This window comes from Haliotis rufescens, unplaced genomic scaffold (genome assembly GCF_023055435.1).
Source record: "Haliotis rufescens isolate VD_foot unplaced genomic scaffold, xgHalRufe1.0.p SCAF_21, whole genome shotgun sequence".
NCBI lineage: Eukaryota > Metazoa > Mollusca > Gastropoda > Lepetellida > Haliotidae > Haliotis > Haliotis rufescens.
Window position 1 is genome coordinate 2114743 of NW_025963902.1, and position 26949 is coordinate 2141691.

General features: G+C 40.3%; 1 protein-coding gene across 1 annotated transcript; it reads right to left on the minus strand.

Annotated features, from left to right (window-relative positions):
• Nucleotides 1–2670: 2670 nt before the first annotated feature.
• Nucleotides 2671–20621, minus strand: LOC124119410 (ABC transporter B family member 1-like). The gene is made up of 16 exons (XM_046481902.2): nt 20408–20621; nt 17724–18229; nt 17130–17241; nt 16691–16865; nt 15142–15202; nt 14546–14681; nt 13318–13506; nt 9996–10124; nt 9217–9290; nt 7563–7656; nt 6486–6547; nt 6156–6282; nt 5501–5634; nt 4720–4890; nt 3642–3764; nt 2671–3077 (listed from the first exon to the last, which is right to left on the minus strand). The coding sequence occupies exons 1-16, from the start codon at nt 20619–20621 to the stop codon at nt 2931–2933; spliced, it is 2454 nt and encodes an 817-aa protein (XP_046337858.2). The 3' UTR covers nt 2671–2930.
• Nucleotides 20622–26949: the final 6328 nt, after the last annotated feature.

Genomic DNA, 26949 nt, shown 5'->3' on the forward strand with positions numbered 1-26949 from the left:
AGTGAATATCACAGAATATCACAGTAAGTGATCACCTGAGTAGAAATATGGCAAGATGATGTCAACCGTCTCCCATCCTGCGGTGTTTCTCCAACATATTCAAACCGCTGCTTCCGTGCCACAGCGGTTTGAGGCCAGCTTTGGTGCACTGAGGATCGCGGTTGTCTCTTGCCACACGCGTGAGCACTACTTGAAGAGTTGCATAGCCACATGTACTTCTGTTGCTCACCGTAGGGACTTTTTCCACATACTGCAGCCAACCAAACCGACGGTTGTTGCTTTCCTCGTCATGTTCGTCCCAGGACGTCTGTTACAGTATCATCCAGCTTGGTTTGAAGACATTGGCTCTTCTACTAGGACTCTCGATTTGTAGTCATAGTTATCTCTTTATTACATTCTTGTTTATAAATTTTGATTCTAACTAAATTAATTGAGCAAAACTATACATTTGTTGACACTTAAGATATATTTGCCCACATACGTGTGTTTCGTTTTATTATTCTGCAATTCATTTTTAATATTTCCCACTGGCTCGTCCCGACTGTTCTTGGCTCGACATTTAGGCAGTCCCCGGTATAAGCACTTCATTGATGGCATGCAGTTGCACATTAGTACCGCGACTGACAATAACTAGCGACACCAGCTATGTTTACATGTGTAAGCTCGGCTTGTGGAATAATTTATCCACGCCAATATGAGTAATGTAATGGAGTTCATTTATATGTTTAATCTGAAATGTTATAATGTTAACACACAATGCCATTTAGAAAGTGGTCAAATGTAACAAATGTTATATTTTGGGATCACACTTTATTTGTGAAGTACATTATGTGTTCATACCGGAGAGTCTTTAGGACTGGAGAGGAGTGTTATAGTGTTTATGTATTGTGTGATAGGGGGGACAGTGGTGTCATACATGGTCTAAATCTTCTGGTGTGTTGCAGTGGGTGCTGTTTCCATGTGGGTGGCGGTTTAGGGTATGTAGTACAGAGTTTACATTAGTTATGCTACTGGGAATTCTGTTTAGCATTATATTTCAATGAAAATCTGATGGCGAGAAAATATGGAACTGTCCTTCATATCTGCTATAATGACAAGTATTTAGTGTGTCGTTAATACAAAATAATCAAACTGTACACGGCACAACACAGAATAAGCCTTCAGCAATCCATGCTTGCCGTAAAAGACGTCTATGCTTGTCGTTAGAGGCGACAAATGGGATCGGGTGGTCAGGCTCGCTGACTTGGTAGATGCATGTCATCGTATCCCAATTGCGTGGATCGATGCTCATAATGTCAACCACTGGATTGTCTTGTCCAGACTCGATTATTTACAGACCGCCGACATATAGCTGGAGTATTGCTGAGTGCGGCGTTAAACAACAAACAAACAAACAAGCTGGCTCAAGGTACATATATACCTCAAAATGGAACACAAGCTCGGGGTTAACACAGTTCAAGAACAGTCTAAGCTCCCGAACCTTACCCCTTTGGATCACGCCGAATTTCCTTTTTAAGCTGGATGAGATCACACTGTTAAGAACAAAGATTTAACTCCTGTCATTGACAGTTATTCAATCCTATTTCAGCAATATTGCTCTGCACAGTGAACAAAAGTAACACAATCCTTCAGCGAGACAACACCAAATGACGATGTCACTACGCCTTCATCCAGTGACGGGGCGGTCGGGTAGTCTAGTGGTTAAAGCGTTCGCTCGTCACGCCGAAAACCCGGGTTCGATTCCCGAAAAGGGTACAACGTGTGAGGTCCATTACTGGTGTCTCTCGCTGTGATATTGCTGGAATATTGTTAAAAGCGGCTCAAAACAATTCTCACTCACTCCATAGGCATTGGAAAATTATGTTAAATGAAAAGCCGATTGTACGATACCGACTGTGTTGTGAGCATTTGTGTATGAATCACAGTCACATTGTAATGACACCAGGTGTTTGAGACAAGGTGGAACCGTCATAAACACATACAACGGCAAGTCAACCCTTCACCTGAGTAAGCACGGGAACATATGGTACACGTTAAAATTAGAAATGTCATCGAACATAATTTCTGTCTCTGTCGCGTCAAGTTCAGAAATGTCCACATCTCACCACATGAAACACGTTTGCCTGGTTTGCACTGTCAGTTCTATGTTATACAGATCTTGATGCAAAAGCAATGCTTGAATGTAGTTTGAAAGTATTTGGACATTCTAACAATTCACTCCACCGTCTTTGTTCGGTATTGTGGAGGTATCAATATATTCATTGACTGTGAGGAACAAGCTAAATGAAATTCATTTGAAATGTTCTGTGCTAGTGCACAGTTCACTATATTTTAAAATAAAGTTGTCTGTGTAATTCGTTTCTTTATTTGAATTCTTTGTCATACAGAAAACGACCCACTTACAAATGTGTTATTTCAATTCGGTTTCGGTGTTGCATAGATTACGAAATATGAAGGTTACCCAAACATATTCTTATGTAAATTTATTGAGAGGGTGGATGACTGTTCTTTCCAGCAATGGTGTGGCTCGATTATTTACAGACCGTCGTCTTATAGCTGGAATATTGCTGAGTGCGGCGTTAAACAACAAACAAACAAACAAACAAACCGTCTGTTTCAGTGTGTTTCAATAACAAACCTTTAAAACATAATTAATGAAACAAATTTATTTTGGTTATTGTACATGATATATTAAGTGAGATATGTACACTTGAAAACATCCACACACTTAGATGGTATAGACTATACGTTCAGGAATTATTATCAACATGTCAGCGACTGTTTTACAGTCGCTGTAGTCGTGTCTACATTTTATATTCAGAATGTATTATTACATACGAAGCACGTTTTGACACACGCTCAAGTAATATCCTGTTGACTGGTGCAATATGATGACTATATTCTTCGTCTATTCCGTTTGAGAATTGCCCTCACATGTTCTGTTCCCGACGGATCTCACTTTTATTGTCCGACGCCATAAGCTGACGTAATACAAGACGTTTATACACACCATTTTTTAACATGAGTTCTAAGTGAGTTCCGTGTTCGGCTATATGGCCTTGGTCAATCACCATCACCTTTGAACAGAATAAAGAATCGGAGATTAGAGTGTAGTGACATGGTGTTCCTGAAACAAGCATGGCTAACCCCAACATGGCAGCAATAATATTCATTTTACGTTTCCTGATCTTATCACGTACTATGAAGGACAGAATACCCAATGACATCGATAAAAAATGAATAGTTACAATCATATTACTTGGATGCTTGTACTGTGTTGCTCCAGTGAGATGCACAGGTCGAATTGTTTTCATCAATTGCGCCGCCGTCACTTGTGGGGAATCCTTATTCACAAAACGGATACGCATATACTCAGCATATTTGTGCTTAAACTGGGACTTCTGTGGTAAGGATTATCCCTCTCATTCCCTTGGCATCCTTTTTAGTCTCAGACATCGGGCCAGGATAAACATTCGTGAAAATCAGACCACACTAGCTTCTCTGTCATTTACAGAAAAAAACCTTTGGTGGAATTATAATAGGATATGTCGTACCACTTATGCATAAATATGCTGCGTAATCAGTATCATTGACAAATGGAAATTTCCCATTTAACTGTTGAGTGGTATTTTTGCTTTTACCTTATGTGCATTTTGAACAGTGGAGAGTCTGTGAGCGATGACGATGACTGTTCGTCCCTTCATGGCGCGGTCTATAGCCTCCTGGACCAGGTGTTCACTCTCTGCATCTAGAGCACTGGTGGCCTGGAAGGAATGGCCCGAGGAAGGATTAGACTTGGGTGGTTATGGCGAGGCCACATGGGCATACGTGTGTACGATAGTGAGACATTAATACATTAATGTGAATGTACCTGTGTAATGCATAGGAGTGGGTTATGTAAGTTCACTATCACTGCTATCTGTACATGATTATATCATAGAGGGCTTGCTTCAAGCGGAGGAGGCGGCGATGAAGGTGTTCGCTCGCCGCGCTGACGTCCTGGGTTCGATTCTCCACACGTGCTAAGCTCTTTGTGTCCCCCGTCGTGACGTAAATGGACTATTGCGATACGAGTCATAAAACCATACTTACTCACTAATGTGAAGTGAACTAAACATTATGTAGACGTAAAAAGTAAGAAGGCAACTTTGCTGAAACACAAGAAAATGGTCCTATGCTTATGGTGATACATGTAATTGAATATAAATAAAGCGACAAAACCCTTTCCATATGAAATAGAAATATTTGCATAAAACAGTGTCGATTGTACGATTCCGATCACGCGCATGTGTTTATGAGGTGAGGTGAGGTGAAATTGGGTTTAACGTCGCGTCCAAGATTATTGCACTTATATAGCGACGTGCATGTACGTGTATGTGTGTTTGTGTGGCTGCTTGTACTAGTCCGGACTGATGCCGATTTATAGTGCTAGCTCACTGAGATACCATGCCGCAGTTTAACATGAATACCCCACTCGGACACAGTATACTGACTCCGAGCCGACCAGTCCTTGTTTTAGCCCCTTAATGCCGAGCGCCAGACAGGGTAACAACAAGTACCATCTTTTAACGTCTTTTGGTATGACGCGGCCGGGGATCGAACCCCGGACCTTCTTCTCTCCGGGCGGACGCTCTACCAATTAGACCACGGAGGCGGTCGCATGTGTTTATGAATCACTATCAAATAGTAATGATATTTGTTGTCAGTCAGTTGTCCCACCTCGTCCAGCAGCAGGATGACCGGGTCCATGATGAGGGCTCTGGCGATGGCTATCCTCTGTTTCTGCCCCCCAGACAGACTCATACCTCTCTCCCCAACCAAGGTGTCGTACCCATCATCAAACGTCATGATGAAGTTATGTGCATTGGCTTGTTTGGCCGCCTCCATCACCTGTTCGAGAAGCAGTTGAAGGGTATTGTTGAAACAATTAGGATAATCTGATATTCTCTCAAAATAAATATTATACCAAATATGAGTATCACGAACTTTTAATTTTTAGATTATGTGTTTGTTACATAATCAGCTGCATGTGTTACAGAATGCATGCCGTAGACACACAATGATACAAGTGGTCTGCAAACATGTGGCACACATATTATCACCTGGTGATGTCTGCCAAATGCATTTGGCTGGACCTCGAGGGGATCCCCGGTAAGGGACCGACCGTTTGATATATATGTTTCTTTTTATTTATTTATGTGTTTTGTTTTGTTTTTGTCGTTATTGGGTGTTTTTGGTTTCGCTTGGTTTGGTTTTTAATGGGCGGGCTACAGCTACAAAACCTAAAACTATTAGCCTGAATGTATTTTTGTAGAAGGAAATCTTCTTTTTTATACAGTCTGAAGCATAATTATGCTTTTCAAGAATCTTAGAGGACAATATTTATTTTCGAGAAAATCCCAGAAGATTTGTTATGAGTATTTATATCATTCCATCATGGTTGCGATAAAACAAGATTTTGTAGTTAAATAATGTAATTACATACACGAATATTACTTACTTCCTTGTCTGACGCTAGTCTACCGTAGGTGATGTTGTCTCTGATGGAGCATGCAAACAACGTTGGTTCTTGGCTCACCATTGCGATCTTGCGACGAAACCAGGAAGGGTCAAGTGTCTTCAGATCATGTCCCCCTGTACATAGTGTTTACAACGATTTAACATCAACAGTGCCCGACATGTGGTATAGCAGTTAACCATTTGCACCGTGTTATTGTTTCCCATGAGTTCATACAATTATGTTACATTACAATTGTTGTTTCATTTTGCCCTTGATTGACATTGGGTGTATAGGTAAAATACTAGTCAATTTACGTCCTATATGCAATGGTAAACCTACTTCATGTCATTTCCAGTAAGAGAAACGTTGACTGTTAAGGGACATATTACTAAAATTGCAAAGCAGTCATAAAAACTTCCACACTTTATTGAAACAGGGATGTTTCATAAAAGCGACAAAACGCTTTCCATAGCCACAAATCGATTATATGATTCCGATTGTAACACGAGCATGTGTTTATGAATCACTATAAAACAATTGGCAAACTTCATGTGTTGAAAATACGAGTTAGAAACTCAAATAAACTCCAGACAGGAATCAACATGAAAGATGATAAAACATGTTTTGAAACAATCATGCGTGATCTATATCTAACCTAAGAATATCGCCCCTTTCTGCGGGTCGTAGAAACGCTCAATCATAGTGACGATTGTGGACTTCCCTCCCCCAGAAGGGCCAACTAATGCAACCATCTGCCCAGGAAAGACACTGAAGGATAAATTCTGAAAAAATAACATTTAATAAATACATTGCTGCAAATTATTCTCTTTTGCGTTTCTCTGTAATTGTCGTATTTGATATTTATTGAATACCATGGACAAAAAAGGTCATTCTTGATAATCACTATTTATGAAATAAACTGGCGTTTTAGTTGTTCAGCCACTGTTGATCTCGTCATCTCTGCATTCAGGATTTGTCTGCTTACCTTCAGGACTTTGGCTTCTGGTCTGTTCGGGTAACTGAAGTCTACATTCTTGAACTCTATCTCTGCAAAAGAAAGCGACAAAATCCTTTCCTATTCATACGAAATTGCTACGAAAGGCGGAGTCGATTGTACAATCCCGACTATATCATGTGTCTATGAATGCCTATCAAATAGTCATGATACCAGGTGTTTGTGAAACGTGCAGTGGTATCCTACCCCACTTGTGGCAACCGTCACAAACACATGCAAATGCTAGTCAATTTTTCACCTGATAAAACACGGGAACATATGGTACAAGTAAAAACAGAGAACTGCATCGGACATAATGTTTGTCACTGATGAGTGAAATAAATATATTTGGAAAATTTATTATCCTCCACATGTCTACCATAAAAAGATTTGAAATCTTTACTGAGGCATTGAATGTTGTAACCTTGATCAAACAGCTTCTGAGCAAGAGTCGTATGCTGCTCTTTGAAATCGTGGTAGAAAGCGCATGCTCGATTGTACCTCAAAAGTTGTGAAATGGCTTGAGCTGCTGGGATACATGTGCAGTATCAGGAAGCAGTAAAGGTTACTTATCACGAACTGTGAAGCTGGTTAATGTGGACAGCACTGTTCGCAGTAATGTACCTATAACAGTATTAAAACGCTCCAAAGAGTACTCTCCTGAAGATGGAGTTTCTAATCCAGGTTGACCGGACATTAAAATTGTTTTTCCCATCATCAGTGAATATAAGTTGTCAATCCAAGAGAATAACCAGTCCAGATTACCTGCCGAAACAGATTCCATTTGGCGTAAAGGGCAAAATAGACGTGAGAACTATATCATTGGGCCACTGAAAATCAGTGATGACACCAGGTGCTCGCGAAAAGGGCAAACATGTCCTGCCCCACCGGTAGCACCCGCAATTCACACAATTTGCCATAAAAAAGTAAGTATTTTTTGCATGATCCTGCACAGCAGTACTCCTGCCATGCGATGGCGGCTTGTAAACAAATCAGACAATCCAGTGTGATTATGGATTGAATATATCACTGTAGGTGTGTATTATTCTCCTACGTAAGCATACTCACCACCTTCAAGTGTGATAGGTGCGAGCCCCTCTTCAGTGTCGATTTCCGGAAGCCTGTCCATTAAGGTGAAAATTCTACCAGAAGCACCAACAGCCTGTCATGAAAAGAGAGTAATATTGGGCCTAAGTGCTCACGTGGGTTTGGATAATTGGCAAAGTCAAAATTTAGAAAGTTGAAAATGGCATACCAGCTAAGATCCATATATCAACGATCATTGTTATAAGTGCATTATATGCTTTCGTGACGAAGATAAAAAATTGAAAGAATGAATTGAATATCGAATGTATATTAGACATAATCAAACATACGAGGGTTGACTGATAAGTTCTGAGCCTTAAATAGCACGAAAAACGAAAGAGTAATATTTTTGTGTTGGCGATTACATTACATTGACGCGTATCCACAAAGACTTGAGTCATCTGAGCAAATTGTTTTATTATGACAAGTCATGAAAATAAGCAGGGACTTTTTACCTCTGGAAAATGAAGCAAACACAAAGAGTAAGGCAGCAGAGTTTACTCTCAGCAAGTAGAACCCCCTTCCTGGTTTCCTGTAATGTCAGCAACACCAGGAAATGATCCAGAGAACCCACGATATGGTGATGATTGACCAGGGAATTAAATATAGCTATTCCCCAGGGGGAGTAATTCCATTACCACAGAAACCTTTGCAAAAAGGAACGTATCAGATCGCTTGGTTGCGAAGCTTCTGATATCCGATCAACAACGCTCCAGGCGTGCCTCCTGATAATCGAACTCTGTTTGAAGCTGAACCAGAAATGTTCTTGCAACAACTTGATACTGTGAATAAAACCTGGGTTCACAACTTACAGATCAAACACCAATCAAAACAGTGGAAGCATTTGACATCTGCACTACCAAAGAAAGCACAGACTGTCCCATTAGCTGAAAATGGTCTCCGCGCTCTGGGATGCCGAGTGTATCGGCGTGGTGGACTATCTTTCAAAAGTGCAGACAATATACGGAGCATGAAATTAAGTCTAAGGGATGTGGAAAGCTGAGAAAAGAAGTGTTCTCCCGTCATGGGATTATGTTGAAACATAAATCATTTTAATGTTTTTAGGTCAAGTCTTTCTAAGTGAGCCTCAGAACTTAGCAATCACACTTCATATTTTATGACTAAAGCAAACTATGGCGTTACCTGTTTGAACAAAAGTATATTGGTACAAAGAGGAACAGTTTTAAATAGAAATTCCCAAAGCCTACAAAATGGATTGTTGTTGCATAAGTGTTCGTTGATATTTGTGAAAATGAAGGATACGTGGAATATATATACTGCAAGACATTCATTAACACACGAGACGGTTGCTAAAGCAGACCCAGAAGAAAGACAAGTTCTATGGATGAACAACTTCTTTATTACAATTAGTGCGACGTTTCGGTGTAGATCCTAACACCTTTATCAAGCAAGTGATGGATAGTGCTGAACAACATAGGTATATATACTTATTAACATCAATGTTTATACAGTAAATTGATTGATGGACACAGAGAGCTGGTATAAACATTGATGTTAATAAGTATATATACCTATGTTGTTCAGCACTATCCATCACTTGAAGTTGTTCATCCATAGAACTTGTCTTTCTTCATCACACCAACTTCTAAATGCCACTGAAAGACGTTAAGCAGACCTGCATGAAGTCTCCCAGCACGCTGGAGAGTACACCGAAACACATGGACACTGAGAGGGTGTACATGAGGAAGGCTGAAAGATCAAGAATCATGTTTTCACACGTTGTAGTGACAGATTTCGGACTCCGAGCCGGCTAGTTATTGTTTTATCCCCATGTTTTATCTGCTGAGCGTCTTGCGGGGAAACAACAAACACCATTTTGCATGCTTTATGGTATGCCGCGGCAAGAGCGCGAACCACCGACCTTCTGCACTCCGGATATAGGCACTATGCTTATGATTATGGAAATGGTTTCGTCGCTCTTATTAAGACGTATGCCTTAGTAACTGCGCTTATGTTTGTTTGTTGTTTAAGCCGCACTCAGCAATATTTCAGCTATATGACGGCGGTCTGTAAATAATCGAGTCTGGATCAGACAATCCAGTGATTGACATCATGAGCATCGATCTACGCAATTGGGATACGATGACTTGCGAGCCTGACCATTCGATCCCTTTAGTCGCCTCTTACGACAAGCATAGTCTCCTTTTACGACATGCATGGGTTGCTGAAGACCTATTCTACCCCAAATCGTCACGGGTCACTGCGGTTATGACTTTGACGCGTTATGTTTCAAATTTAATTGACATTTTTAGCATTATGAAATATACATTAGATATACCTGCATAGAAAATGTTAGTATTGAAAGTATTTTAATTGCCATGTTTTAAGTCAGTAAGTTTTACATTTCGATTATTAACAAAGTGCCATAGGATTATATACACGTGTAATACTCACAGGCAAGTACTCCTGCGCTGATACCGGTTGAGGGGTCCAGGGTGTTGTCGTGGAGCAGCTTGCCCCCGTACCACAGAACCAGGAGAACTCCGCCCTGTACGGCCATACCCACAACGCCCATGTACCCCCCTGCATCACAGATAACAAGTGTAACACCACCGTCCCACAACACCTCCCTGTACAGCCATACCCACAACGCCCATGTACCCCCTGCATCACAGACAACAAGTATTACACCACCGTCCCAGAACTCCTCCCTGTACAGCCATCCCCACAACGCCCATGTACCCCCCCCCCCCCCCCCCCCCCGCATCACAGACAACAAGTATTACACCACCACCCCAGGACTCCTCCCTCTACAGCCATACCCACAACGCCCATGTACCCCCTGCATCACAGACAACAAGTATTACACCACCATCCCAGAACTCATCCCTCTACAGCCATACCCACAACGCCCATGTACCCCCTGCATCACAGACAATAAGTATTACACCACCACCACCTCCTGTCCCGATTCTAGATATCACTAATCCACAGCGCCACACTGTTTTGAGAGCCAATATTCCAATAAGTATGACATTAAATATCTACCCACACAATATTTTTTTTAAACAACAACAATAAAAATAATAATAATATTATGTGGAAGGTCAGACCTTTACGTACTTAGGGATGCAGATTAGGGACAAACTCCAGAATGCCCACATCAAGGAAAAACTTCGGGCAGAGTACAAATGTATAATGTACTCTTAATAAAAATACTTATGCTGTATCCGTCCTTTCGTATTCTTTTGGTGTTGTTGATTGGACGAAACAAGATTTTCAGGGTATTGACACCCTCACACGAAGAATCATGTCAGACAATAGATCCGAACACCCTCGCTCTTCCCCCAATCGTTTAGATTTACCAATCATTATCTGAGGGCGTGGTTTGATTAACGTTTGGGCTCTTCGTGTTTTGTGCACCTTTGCACACATTTATTTGTCAGATCTTCTTGTTAAGCATGTCAAGACTCATGAAAACAAGGCATTCCACAGTTTTCTTAAACGAGCCAAGGATGTGGGATATAATCTGAATGTCAATGTTAATTTTGTTGATGGTTCTTGTCAGCGGATGCCCAGCTTTAGCAGAAACACAGTAACTTAGGCGACATGATGGTGTAGCTCGATCATTTTATTACTGTCTTCGTCAGGCTTGTGGTTTTGACACAGAGGTCAATCCATGGTACGACTCAGAATATGTAGAAGGCGTCATGGAAATGATAAATACAAAATTCTCCAGGCCAACAAACCTGGTCTTGTCCCTTTTTGTTAAATCTAATGAAATCATATATATTATTGAATTTTCTGTCCCTTTTGACACTAATGTGATTGACAAGATTGAGGAACAACATGGCAAATATGCAGACCTCGCGTTCGAAATGTCACGCGTGCATCCCAAGAACCAAGTTGTCCGACTCCCCATTGTACTTGGTGCCTTAGGTTTGTTACCTCCCAATCTGTTGACTGACATCGGGAGAGTACCCGGGTTGCTACCAGGAATACAGCCCTTCTGACAATCTGGGTAATGCAGAAGGCTGCAGTGTTGGGGAGTCTTCACATTCACCGAAAAGTTCTGGGTGGGTTTGACTAGGCAGCGCTTCCTGGGAGAAGTCCCATTCGCTGTCTGAGATGCGTGTAGAGGGGGCAAGGGCCCTGAGCTGATGATGAGCCTAACCAACTTGACTGCCAGGATCACCCGAACCCTCCTTGCTGCATGTTTTATTTTAATCTGTAAATAATGATGATGATGATGATGATGATGATGATGATGATTGATGATAATAATGCCAAATGCACACCCTGAAGCATGCTGAAACCTGTACTATTAACCCGGTCAGTGGGTCAGTGTGGACTCGAATTTCATTCTCAGCAGCCACGCTGCCTTGTGATGCGCTAGAAGGTTATCGTTACCATCCCATCCTGATGGGTGAAGAGAGGTATGTGTCGAACAAAATCTATTGCATAAAGAGATACCACATGTAGCATGTGTTTCACTGAAGGGCAGGCCCAAAACACACTCTCAGGAGTCAAGCTGCCAAATACGGTCACCCATCCATGTTCACACCATGACCGACGTATCTGAACTTCGCCTTGTTGTGGCCTTTGCGCTGGATACAGGACCATGTGCCACATGGTTATGGCAAAACTTGTGTTCAGTAATGAATACTGATCGTGTCGATTTTTAGATTACTTAATGCAATGAAACTCTACAATTTGGCAATAGTTTTCTTTCTTGTAATGCATGAGCAGTGAGTATAATTTGGGAAACTATTTGAGTACAATTTCGGAGAAAAGAAAAGTAAGCCTCCCAGATTGTTTTTGGTATCGAACCCCGGTCTACTGTGTGATGAGCGAACGCTTTAACCACAAAGCCACCAAACCGTATCATATGTCAACAGGAACCTTCTCCAGTAATTACTGCTGAACAAACATGGGAATATCTGTGTTTATAACTCATTTTGGGAATGTGGGCATTCCGCGTGCAACGGAAGATTTCATTTCCATTGAACAGGGAACACAGAACCGACTTTCCACCGAGAACACGTTCCACCCCTGTTGTCCTTATCGACTGCACGAATGATGCAGATCTGCGGCTTGTCAGGTCGTGAATTCGAAGTTTCTTACGTTTGATTAGTAGTACGCAGCCAACTGGTATAGCCATTCCAGCCATTTCCAAACAAGGACATGAAACTCTTATAGTTAAACATTGGAGCACATTAGATCTATTGTTTGTCACAGGAGTTCATATCGTTAGTCACCTGCTTACAAACGTCCCCAGGTATTCATTTGCAAGGTGTACAAACAGAAGAAACATGAACGTTTATTCCTGTCTACAGTGTGTGAAATAGTCGCTAACCTTGACCTTGAGGTTCAAGGTCGATGAAGTCTCGAGTACATGCATTGTACCTACTCGAGAGTTCATCTAACTTGAGCCTCTTAGTCTCGGCTAATAACATTTACTTACAATAGTTATTCCTGAGACTGCTATCATTCCTACACGGAAACAAACACTTACAATACACTGCCTGACAAACGAAAAAATACACTTGAAAATTGGATTGGACCAAAATATTACAAAACTTCTCATACTAGGCTGAAACAGGCGCCTAAACACTGTCGAACTTAATGTCCAAAACACAACAATGAATCCCGTATCAAATACATCACCATCAAATGATCATTTGTTTCATTTTTAGCCACCAGCAAATATGGGTGTATACTTTCTGGGTGTTTATTTGCGCTCATGGGCCCAGGTTTATGCAATACAAGCACCTACCTTCAACGACAGCGATTTTCTTCCCAATGCTGTAACTTTGATCGATGTAATGTTTATATTCATCTCTTGCTTTCTCCTCTGCGGAGAACATCCGAACAGTTCTGATGCAGGAGAGGGATTCCTCCGCCTGGCTTCCAGCTTCCCCCAGGTGGTCTTGGAACAACCGCCTACATTTCTTCATGTATTTACCTGTAGACACATAATCCGTCAATGACTCAAAATGGTATTGTCCAGATTCGATGATTTTCAGGCCGCCATCAATATTGCTAAGTGCCGCGTAAATCAAGTGACATTTTAGGTAACAGTATTTTGGAACTCGCATATGTAAGTTCATCTTTGAATATGTAGGCGTATATGTCTATTGGAGTGAGCGAGCGAGCGTGTTCAGTTCACATTATTTCATTTAAACCGCGGCTTGTCAGCTTAGTGTGGGAAAAAATACAACTAACGCAAGTCGTAAATATGTTTGAAACGGAACTTAGGTCCGAATCCATGACCACAGGTGAGGGGTGCACTTTACATCAACTGCACAATGTTAAGGCTCACGCACGCACGCACGCACGCGCTAGGGATTTCTTGCGACACTAGAAAAAGGCTACACGTAGTGTACCCATCTGGGGAATCAAAACCTGGCCTTCAGTGTGACGAGCAAACACTTTAGCCACTAGGCTACCCACCGCCCGCAACAAGAACTACCAATCACCTTACGCATCTCTCTTGCTCGTTTTAGAACAGCAAATCATAGATTACCCATTGAAACAGGAAGATGGTATAATATTGTAAGAGAGGAAAGAAAATGTACATTGTGTAAAAATTTGATATGTGATGAAATGCACTTTTTATTAGAATGTCCAAAACTCTCAGAATTTAGAAACAAGCTTTTGCCTCAATACTACTGTAAGTATCCTACTGCTATAAAATTCTCTCATTTGATGTCCATTACTTATTAGCCTATTCCAATAAAACTGGCGAGTTATATAAGATTATGTATGGAAATGTTCCACTGACATGTTTTCTCCTATTGTATCTAATTCCTGTATCCAATTACATCTCTGTATCACTGCCGTGATTTACGAGAATAAACATCATTCATTCATTCATTCATTCATTCATACAACTGTAGTCACGAAAAACGCACACCCAAAAGAATAATGATATGTTACTGCAAAATATGTGAAGGCTTGGGAAAACGCTGCACTGCTCCCGCTGCGTTGTGTTGACGACTCACCGTAATGAACAGCGCCTACAGATATCACAGGCATCACAGCCAACAGCACCCCCGTCAAGGAAGATTTGAGATAAAACATCAACGACAATGACCCTATGATCTGAAGACTGTTTTTTGCCAACATGGCCACGTTAACCTGCAATTTAATAAACAACAGTTCAATATGATAAAGAGTGAGAGAGTGTGTTTTATCGTCGCTTTTAGCAATATTCCAAAAATATCATGACGGAGCACACCAGAAATGGGTTTCACACATTGTACCCATGTCGGGAATCGAACCCGGGTCTTCGGCGTGACGAGCGAACGCTTTAACCACTAGGCTACCCGACCCCATATGATAAAGAGATTATTTACAACACAAATAATGTTGTCCCATATTTTGTTCAAATTGTGATTTGTAAACAGTTTAGTTGAATATCGAAAGTGTGACTCAGCCTTGTAACAATGTATAAACAATTATTTACCTTGTCCGTTTTATGTACATTATACCACTTCATTATGGCGGTAATTGACTAAGCACTACGTTTACCGCTACATACATATTCGCTATCGTGTACACACAGCTGTTATGTATTACCGACGCAAAACAGACTTACCGTCAGGCAATTCTGGATAACCTGCGTATCGGATGATAATCTGTTACACAATTCTCCCGTCCTGAAAGAGAAATATTTGGGTGAGAATACAAATACATGTGATACTTGCGAAGACTTTCGTCCTGTGAATGCATGAGAATGTACCAGTCGACACACTGCACACACTACAAGTGCAACTGTAAAAAGAACGCACAAGTACCAGGGTCCACTTGCAAAAAGCGATCTTAGCTTTAAGACTACCGTAAGCCTATGTTAAAGTATGGGAGTTACGATCATGTTAGTTCTAAGACAGATTTGTGTAAGTGGGCCCAGAAGATATACATCAATATAACAAAGTACGTAGAACGTATGATATAGGATGGCCAACAACTATAAGATGCAGAACTTTAAAGAACAACCTAATGCAGAACGATGGAGAAATGTGTATACCAGATCCACAAACAACTCAGTAATAACGAACAACAAAGAACTATGTGATAAAGAACCACAGAAAACTCAGTGATAAAGAACAACAAAAAACTCAGTGATAAGGAACCACAAAAAACTGTGTGATAAGGAACCACAAAGAACTATGTGATAAAGAACGATAAAGAACTATGTGATAAAGAACCTCAAAGAAGTATGTGATAAAACCATAAAGAACTATGTGATAAAGAACCACAGAGAACTATGTGATAAAGAACGACAAAGAACTATGTGATAAGGAACCACAAAGAGCTATGTGATAAGGAACCACAAAGAACTATGTGATAAAGAACGATAAAGAACTATGTGATAAAGAACCTCAAAGAAGTATGTGATAAAACCATAAAGAACTATGTGATAAAGAACCACAGAGAACTATGTGATAAAGAACGACAAAGAACTATGCGATAAGGAACCACAGAGAATTATGTGAGAAAGAACGATAAAGAACTGTGATAAAGAACCACAGAGAACTATGTGATAAAGAACTACAAGGAACTATGCGATAAAGAACCACAAAGAACTGTTTGATAAGGAACCACAGAGAACTATGTGATAGGGAACTACAGAGAACAATGTGATAAAGAACCACAAAGAACTGTGTGATAAGGAACCACAAATAACTTAGTGATAAAGAACCACAAAGAACTATGTGATAAAGAACCAAAAGGGACTATGTGATAAAAAAACACTAAGAACTGTTTGATAATGAAGCACAGAGAACTATGTGATAAAGAACCACAAAGAATAATGTGGCAAAGAACCACAGAGAACTATGTGATAAAGAACCACAGAGAACGATATAATGCAGAACAACAGAACATTACAGAACTGTGCGATACAGAACAACATATAGCAATGGGATATAGAACGTTTTCGAACTTTGCGATACATACGGACAAGGAGTAATGCAGACCGACAGTGAACATCAAGAACTACATCATACAGAACAACATATAGCTATGGGATATAGAACGTTTTCGAACTTTACGATACATACCGACAAGGAGTAATGCAGACCGACAGGGAACATCAACGAACTACATCATACAGAACTACATCATTGACCTGTAAGCTCAAGTACCGGTTTTGGTCGAAAAAAGCCACCTCTTGTCTGATGATGGCGTCGAACAGTTTCATTCTCAGCCTGGCCACCATTCTGTGTCCTGCTAGTGTGAACAGACATCCTTTGGCCATACTGCAGATGGAACCCAGTATGTAAATACCCAGAACAGTCACCACGGTCAGGTCCAAGGCATCTAGGAAATAGTCAATCCAGTGAGGAATGTACTATACACCAACAACGCCAGAGGAATAAGGAAAAAGGTTTTAATTTTCAGGCATTATACGCATTAACTAAATAGGATCACATTGTTATACGTACTCCCTGAAATAGCATTTTATGAGTCTGAATATTCCCTGAAACAGTAAGAATGGTTTTATACATTTTTCCTGAAACTGACATCTAGGATTCTGTGAGGAACGACAATTGTATGTACGTATGTGTGATAGTAAAATCTTACCCATGTCTTGTTTTGCCGCATCTACAACGCGACCAAAGAACATCGGGGACAAGATGGATCCAACACTCTGCCCTAAAAGCCCTATGAGACCAAAGCAAATGAGGCCGCTTTCCTAGATGGAAAAACAACAGGTTAGACAGCACACATCTATTGTATCCTTCTCTAGTATGTATTGTATCCGGGGCGTTGATGGTCCAGTGGCCAAAGGTGCTATTACTCGCTATGCAGAGTTGTGTCCCTTAGTTTCAAGGATCCGCTGATCGATGGTTATGAATCCTGGGCTTAGGCCGATCATAGTTCTTGGTCGGTCGATAAAATGTTCTTGCTGATGGGTTTCACCAAATCGCTTAAACGCCATCAGTTCTCGGATGTGTGTTCTTAACAATGTAATCGGATTCAATAATAATTATTACTATTATCAACTTGGATTCAAGTAATATCACCATAACCTACAGGATGTCACTGATTCGGACAAACTTGAGAAAAGTAGCAACGTAAGATATTCATATCATAAGGTTTGTTAAACCATCAAGATATTCATACTACTTCAACCTTCTTAAAGAGCAATTTGTAGTTGCCATTCATAATACTCACAGGTTTAGCAAGGGTTATCAACCTGATAATATCAACATCTTTCTCGACCGGTTTCCCTTCTTCATCCAGTTCCTCCCCCTTTGCGTTGACTCTGTGGATGACACGGATAGACTCCAGCTTCCGCAGCGCCACAAAACTCCACAGACACATAAAGAACTCCAGGAGGCTGAAACAGGCGGCGCTGACCACGAGGGCATAGTACGTGGAGTGCATTCCGGGGTAGGAGGGGTCTTGCAGGATGGAGTACAGCACCAGTCCCCCTTTGGTGGCCGAGAACGCCAGGAACGCAAAGGAGAGGAACACGACCGATGTGTGAAACACTCGCGCATTTCTCTTGAAGGAACGCTGCAGTGGGTGTTGAATGTTTTTTAACATCGTTTCCTCTAGACAATGATAGAATGACACTATGACAGTTGCCTTACATGCCCCTAGTACTGCCAAATCAAACACTGATTCCGTCAGATGGAACTGGACAATGCTGTCCACAAAGTATAGGGAATTGCCACCTGAAAGAGAGAAACGATTAGTGATGCTTTTATGTTGGTTGGTTGGTTTGTTGTTTAACGCCACACTCAGCAATATCCCAGCCATATGACGGCGGTTTGTAAATAATCGAGTTTGGACCAGACAATCCAGTGATTAATATCATGAGCATCGATCCACGCAATTCATGACATGCACCCACATGCGTGTAAGTGGTATTGGAGGTTAGGTTTCTTCACATTCATTGACTTAACATTGCTTCTGTGCGATGTAACAATGCTTTCCACAAATCTGGGGAATTGCCCCCCTGAAAGCATTAACTGATTCTTTCTGGTTATAATTCTTATGGTCGGCATCATACAGAGGGGGGTGGGGGGGGGGGGGGGGGGGGGGGGGGGGGGGGGGTAATTAAAGGTTTATTTTTCATGGAGGTTCAACAAAATTGACGGAAAAGGTTTTTTAACGCATTTCATAAGTCATCGCCTTGATAAGTCTACTTTAAAAAAAAATAGTTTACCAAAATTTGACTTGGGGAACACCCAAAATAGGTCAAATCCAAGTTGGCCGCCATCAATACAAACGAAAATCGAAAAAGTAAAAAAAAAAGAATCTATCAAAATCTAAACATTGATGATGACTCTATTTATAATCAACTTCATAGGATCAAGACAGGGGAATATATATTTAACAATTTTGAAGTGAAATCTTACACAGAAATAAATTACGGCTGCCCGAAAAGTGAAAAAACAAACAATTGTTCCATATCGGACTACAAAATACTTAACACAGGCTTATAAAGAGGGCATAACCCTGCAACGCTACAGTTTACAAGTCAAACTTACTATCAATTTAAATGTCTAAAGGCACCAAAATCCAGCAAAAAATTGTTTACGTCAATGTTGTTGAACCTGGACCTTTTAATTACTGGACTACCTTGATATAACTGAAATATTGTTCAAAGCGCTGATACACCCAACTCACACACTGCAAACTGCTTATACCAGGTAAGGGTACTGATGTAGAGAATATCCGACCAGAGTGTTTCAGTAACTTAAATATATATTAGAAATTGGCTCACTTGGAAACACATGATATTGACTTGGAAACGCATGATATTGACAATACGGAAACACAAAAGAGTAGTAATCACTTATCATATTATGTCATTCTTACCATATTCGAAGTTTAATAAGTATGTTTACTCAATGGCGTAGCCTCAGCAGCCGCGTATAAATAATATGTAGGCGTGAAACGACTAATTTATCTTGTAGTGCCAAATGTTTGTTTACTAAAACACGGTGATTCAGATGGAGACCAAGATCCAGGCATGGACATGTTAGTCAATAGTTGATTGGGAACAAGAGTCATCAGAAAGATGGCATATCCTCCCGGCAGCTGACTGTAAAGTAACTACAAGTAAGTGTGCAACTCTGTATGTAATGCGTCAAGAGTTGAATGTTCTTGAAGAAGCATACATTGTTTACCCATAAAAGATCCACCATGGTCGCATCTATATGAAATGGAAAGTAAAACAAGTGTGTTTCTGTGGGGGTTTTTTTATGCTGACAAATTACAAGAAACAATAACTAAACAAGCATATAGTCAACGAAGTCATCTATATCCACCGCCCATTTTAACACGTTATGGTCCCAAACCAGGTAACTGACCCAACATTTCTCTTAGCCCATGTCAAAATAGCTGCAATGGAAATTCTAAAATAAACATTTCTAAAACTCCTTAATTTCAAATGGCACCAGTTCAGTATGTGATTTATATATAGACATGCAATGTTTGGCAAGGACATATTTAACAGTTTATTTGTTATACTCCATAAGTGACCCTACCCTATATTAAAACCTAAGTCCAACTTGTTGCCATGGAAACGTAAAAAGTCTAAATTTCTAAAATTCCTAAATAGCAAAAGGCGCCAGTTCAGTATGTGACTGATAGATTTTCTAAGTTTCGATCAAATACACTGAATTGTTTTCGAGTTCTGCCCCGGAAAGACGGACGGACGGACGGACAGGCAGACTGGCTGATCGCTATATCCCTCCGCATTATATGCCGGGGGAATAAAAAAGGCATTGCATCGATGGATTGAGCTTCAAAGTAGTTCCTGCTAGTGACCTCATTTGCATAATTATAGGGTTATAGGTTCATTGCATCAATTATGCTAGACATTATGTAATAAAATGACTTACCTGTCAGCCACAGCACTATCGACACGACGGCGTCCAGTAGCAGGATAGTCTGAACAACATTTACAAATCGGAAAGTAGGTAAGGAATACCATGTCCGGCCCTGTATTCTAAAGTCAACGTCAGGTGCTGCATCAACGTTGATATCTCCGTTGGCGTCAAAGTTTGGCACACCGGAGTAGGCCGTCCTGTTCACTGAAACAGCGTTGCCATTCATCTTGTGTGAAGTCCATTTACAGTTTATACATATATTATACGGGCTGGTGTTGTATTATACACGTGGGAATTATGAATATATGTACGAACGTTGTTTAAATGGTATGCGTATCAAATCCTAACAACGGTCTCGCGAGTTATTTAGTTAATTTAGATATAGAGCTCGCGTTTCATATGTTTTATACGATGTTTAGTAACAGGTGGCTTTTTGATTAAACACTCTCCAAGGGGCCTTGTGACAATGCAGGAATTGTAAATGATAAAATACGGGACAGGGGCCTTTAATTTGAAGTATATTATTTGATATCTCAACACATGTGTGCAAGCGTGGTAAGGTAGTCATGCACATTGATTTTAGACAATTGACAATATGGTAACACGTTCAGGTAAGAAGATATGTAGATGTGTTTGATAATGTGTTGCATCACGTCGTATTCAGAAATATCCCACGTTGTTAGCTCGGTTAGAAGAAGGTAAATAGATTGCAGGTATGCATGTAGTAGGTAGATGGGTAGGCATAGAAAGTAGGGGTAGATATGTAGGTATTTAGTAGGTGGGTAGGCATAGAAAGTAGGGGCAGATATGTACGCAGTGGATAGATGGGTAGTCATAGAAAGTAGGGGCAGATATGTACGCAGTGGGTAGATGGGTAGTCATAGAAAGTAGGGGCAGATATGTAGGTATTTAGTAGGTGGGTAGGCATAGAAAGTAGGGGCAGATATGTACGCAGTGGGTAGATGGGTAGGCATAGAAAGTAGGGGCAGATATGTACGCAGTGGGTAGATGGGTAGTCATAGAAAGTAGGGGCAGATATGTACGCAGTGGGTAGATCGGTAGTCATAGAAAGTAGGGGCAGATATGTAGGTATTTAGTAGATGGGTAGTCATAGAAAGTAGGGGCAGATATGTAGGTTTTTAGTAGATGGGTAGTCATAGAAAGTAGGGGCAGATATGTAGGTATTTAGTAGATGGGTAGTCATAGAAAGTAGGGGCGCATATGTACGCAGTGGGTAGATGGGTAGTCATAGAAAGTAGGGGCAGATATGTACGCAGTGGGTAGATGGGTAGTCATAGAAAGTAGGGGCAGATATGTACGCAGTGGGTAGATGGGTAGGCATAGAAAGCAGGGGCAGATATGTACGCAGTGGGTAGATGGGTAGTCATAGAAAGTAGGGGCAGATATGTACGCAGTGGGTAGATGGGTAGGCATAGAAAGAAGGGGTAGATATGTTTGTTTGTTGTTTAACGCCGCACTCAGTAATATTCCAGCTGTGTGACGGCGGTCTGTAAATAATTGAGTCTGGACCAGACAATCCAGTGATTGACATCATGAGCATCGATACACGCAGTTGGAATACGATGACATGCATCAACCACGTCAGCGAGCCTGACCACCCGATCCCGTTAGTCGCCTCTTACGACAAGCATAGTCACCTTTTACGGCAAGCATGGGTTGCTGAAGACCTATTCTAACCCGGGGAGTAGGTACGTGGGTAGGCATGGACAGTAGGGGTAGATATGTACGCAGTAGCTAGGTGGGTAGGCATAGAAAGTAGGGGTAGATATGTAAGTATTTAGTAGGTGGGTAGGCATAGAAAGTAGGGCTAGATATGTAAGTATTTAGTAGGTGGGTGGGCATAGAAAGTAGGGGTACATATGTAAGTATTTAGTAGGTAGGTAGGCATAGAAAGTAGGGGTAGATATGTACGCTTTAGGTAGGTGGGTAGGCATAGAAAGTAGGGGTAGATATGTAAGTATTTAGTAGGTGGGTAGGCATAGAAAGTAGGGGTAGATATGTACGCAGTAGGTAGGTGGGTAGGCATAGAAAGTAGGGGTAGATATGTACGCAGTAGGTAGGTGGGTAGGCATAGAAAGTAGGGGTAGATATATGCCTAGAAAGTAGGGGTAGATATGTAGGGTTGTTGGTAGATGCGTAGGCATAGAAAGTAGAGGTAGATGTGTGCATAGAAAGTAGGGGTAGTTATGTAGGGTTGTTGGTAGATGTGTAGGCATAGAAAGTAGAGGTAGATATGTAGGTATTTGGTTAGTGGGTAGGCATAAAAAATAGATGTAGATATGTAGGTATTTGGTTAGTGGGTAGGCATAGAAAGTAGAGGTAGATATGTAGGTATTTGGTAAACCGGTAGGCATAAAAAATAGATGTAGATATGTAGGTATTTGGTTAGTGGGTAGGCATAGAAAGTAGAGGTAGATATGTGGGTATTTGGTAATCGGGTAGGCATAGAAAGTAAGGGTAGATATGTGCATATAGAGTAGAGGTAGATATGTAGGTATTTGGTAAGTGGGTAGGCATGGAAAGTAGGGATAGATATGTAGGTATTTGGTTAGTGGGTAGGCATAGAAAGTAGGGATAGATATGTAGGTATTTGGTAAGTAGTTAGGAATAGAAAGTTGGGGTAGATATGTGCATAGCTGTTAGGGGTAGATATGTAGTAGTGGGTAGGTGGGTAGGCTAGGAAGGTAGGTGTAGTACACTACTGACTGGAAGTTCATTCCCCTTGCACGCATGGGCAACGCGTGACATACTCATTACAGGGGGAACAAACTTTTGACCAAAGTAGGACCCATATTTAGCTGAATTTGGATGTGGTAACAAGGAGAAAATGTTTTTATACACATTTTATTAAATGTAGTTGCTGATGTATCATTTTTAGATGTGATTTCGTTGAAAAATATGAGTGCTGTTGGGGCTTCTACATGATGTTTTGCGATGATGTTAAGAGAATACATGATCCTGGTAAATGTTATTGCTATTCAAATGCTTTTTAGTGATTTGACATTAAACGTCTGTAGGACGACTTTCAGTGATCATGTTTATGAGGTTTGACGCAGCATTGTTTTTATTGGACCCTACATACTTTATGATGGTTGGGTCTCTTTGTCCTAGCTCCATAGCCGTGACGCTGGGAAAGGGCAGCATTTAATGAATGAGAGGATGTTTAGATCATGGAGGATACACTTGAGGGAGTAAGTTGAAGACGAGACCTGCTCGTGTGAGCGCGGGGTTGTGTATAAGATGGCATAATGGCCGCCAGGAGAGGTAAACATTGAGCTAAAGCAGTGTTGTTTTCACGGACTTGTTGAATAAATTCCAAGCGCTACTATTAAAATATATATTCTTTCAACGTACATCAATAGCTTACTAGTCATATATTTTAGAATAGTTGTCAATTGTGTTTAGCTTACAAGAAATAATTGTAATTTGTGGTGACATGTAAATATAAAACGTCTCATGTAAAGCATGAATTAAGTACGATTGTAAATAATAATATTCAAATCGCAATAAAATACAATGTTAACAAGATACATATGTAATCCTAAAGCCAGTGTTCCACATTCAGAGCCAGGGGGAAAACTGATTAAATAAAGGGAAGAAGCTTGCCCTTACATATATGTAGAGACGTCATCTGAATATGACTATACAGTAGACTACGGTTATAACAAACACGCTTATAACGAACTGACGGATATAACGAACTTACTTTTTGGTCCCGACTACCTGCTGTAGACATGATGTATATGTACTTATAACGAACTACGGTTATAACGAACTAAAATTGGTAGTCCCTTTGAGTTCGTTATAACCGTAGTTTACTGTATATGTATATGTTACGATACTGTACCTATCTTGACGAACTATAAAAAAATGGGCATAAGGTCACGGAGACGAAGGCTATAGATACTATACCATATTCGATTTCTTAGATGTTAAAGTACATTATTTGATATAATCAATTCAGTTATTTATATCTAAAAATTGATTTGCGATATCAATAAACATTTAATGACATAATAAAATAAAATTTGTGATATAAATTCATTCTTTTTTATCCATAAATGTATTATTGAATCAAATAAGGAATAAATAGTAAAGAGGCGCCCTATATATTGTTCTTTGAGGATTGTATTGAGTAACGCGATTGTGTACGTTTGTTTGTTTGTGTGTGTGTTTGACTGTTTGTTAAACGCCGCACTCGGCAATATTCCAGCTATATGACGGCGGTCTTAAAATAATCCATCGTGACAAAGCAATCCAATGATTGATATAGAGAATCTCACCCGAGTGTCTTTTGATATCAAATATATCAACACGAGTTGATAAAAGTGGAAAAATCCGAGGCTTGCCGAGGATTTTTGCCACTTTTATCAACGAGTGTTGATATATTTGATATCAAAAGACACTCGGGTGAGATTTTATTTATCATCCAACATCATTCTTTCAACTTTTTCAATTTGTAGACAGTAATTAGCAGTGTCTTCAGTGTAAAAAGTACTGCAAACAGCTTCAGTAGCAGAGCCATTAGTGATGTCATTTGATTGTGACGCCATGGTAACCAGTGATGTCACAATGGTCTGCAAAGCATTGTGATGTAATTTCATTGCAGCGATATCTACAGTGTAGATATCGCTTGATCTCATCCAAGCGATATCTCCTGTGGGAGCCAGTTTTGGATGATAAATCATGAGCATCGATCCGCGCAATTGGGAAACGATGACATGCATCTACAAGTCAGCGAGTCCGACCACCCGATCCGGTTAGTCGCATCTTACGACAAGCATAAACGACTTTTACGGCACGCATGGGTTGCTGAAGACCTATTCTAACCCGGATTTTCACGGGTCATATAGTAGTGCGTATAAGTAGGTGCGTGGGTAGGTTGGGTAGATAGGTAGGTTCGTAGTTTAGGTAGATATGTATGAAGGTAGGTAGATAGGTTAGTACTCGTTCACCGTCTACGAAATTGACATGTTCAGAAGTGGATACCCAAATGACTGACTTTCGGTCTGTAAATAATCGAGTCTGGACTAAACACTCCAGAGACCAATTACTGAAGACAAATTGTAACCCTGATCTTGGGTGGGTAGAAGGGTAGATAGGTTGGTAAATAGGTACGTAAGTAGGAACGTTTTGGTTTGGTTTGGTGTTTAACGCCGCACTCAGCAATATTCCAGCTATATACAAGCATAGTCACCTTTTACGGCAAGCATGGGTTGCTGAGGACCCCGGATCTTTTCTACCCAGGATCTTCGCGGGTCAAGTAGGAACGTAGATGGGTAATTAGGTAGAAAAGCTGATAGGGGAATAGGTAGGTGGGCCATCAGTAGAATGGTCGGTTGAAAGGTAACTAGGTTCGTAAGTAGGGCTTGTGAAAATCAAACAGAAATAATGTCGCGAAAAACAAAATTGTTCAGTATTTAATGCGTCAAAACTGTTTTTCCAGGCTTAATTGCCAGTACACACATAACCGTTAATGGGTGAAATAGCTGTTGCATGTCATTTATTTAGTGGATAAGTAGAATGTAGACAATTATAGGGAAAATATAGAGCTATTTGCATGATAACATCCATGTCTTTCGTTGCATTCTTTGAATATTATTATGAATATTCGTCCTTTTTTGTCATCCATATACAAATGATCTGAGGTATTAACCATCAAAACATTGTTAATTTCTGAATATTGTCGGTTTTCCTGTAATCTGTATTATCTGTCATTTTCAGTGTTACTCATATAGACTGAAAATCCCTAATAAAGCAACGGTTGAAATGTTACTCTAAGGATTGTATTTGCTCTCTGTGTGTATCCAGTGCACACATGAGTCGCTGTCAATATGTTCCATAATCCTTTATGTCCATCCAACTACAATCAGGCTGCTGATGCAGGAAAGCAACTTGTATGTTGTTAAAAGCCGCTTGTTGCAATATTCCATCAACACCATGACGGGAGACACCAGAAACGGCCTCACACGTTATCTCACTTTACTTTTTAAAAGGAATAACTTTTCCCCGAAAATTTTGAAAGATTCATTTGACTGTTGTAGTAGAGTTTATTTCCTCCAAGTTTCGGGCCATAGGCCCATAGAACATTCATTATATCAATAAATACATGAAAGGAATATCATACATAAATAATATATCAGTGAATTGTGAGTGACTCGCGTAATCTAAAAGCGTGGTAGATATATTTAGCAAGCTGTGTAATAGTGTATTTACATTTAGAAGACATAAGATTTACACATTTTTCATATGATGGATTAGTGTGAAAATATGTTTCAATAAAATGTAAACGTAGTGTTGAATATGAAGTACAAATAAGAAGGAAATGATATTCATTTTCAATGTAGTTGAAGTCCAATTTTTGACATTGTGGGCAAAATCTTTTGTTTTCTTCTATATTGGTATGACGTCCAGTTTCGATCATAAGTTTATGGCAGCTGCATCGGAATCTTGTTAGGGTTTCTTTATAGATCTTCTTGTTTACTTCCTGAAGGTATAATTCTATTATTAATACCGATTTGAAAGTTAAATAT

Excerpts from the sequence above, each read along its gene's own strand:
- LOC124119410 (XM_046481902.2), bottom strand. The coding sequence starts at position 20,621 with ATGAATGGCAACGCTGTTTCAGTGAACAGGACGGCCTACTCCGGTGTG. Across the intron at positions 18,230-20,407 it reads GATAGTGCTGTGGCTGACAG|GTGGCAATTCCCTATACTTT; the intron begins GTAAGTCATTTT and ends TCTCTCTTTCAG. Across the intron at positions 16,866-17,129 it reads TGCGGCAAAACAAGACATGG|ATGCCTTGGACCTGACCGTG; the intron begins GTAAGATTTTAC and ends ACTATTTCCTAG.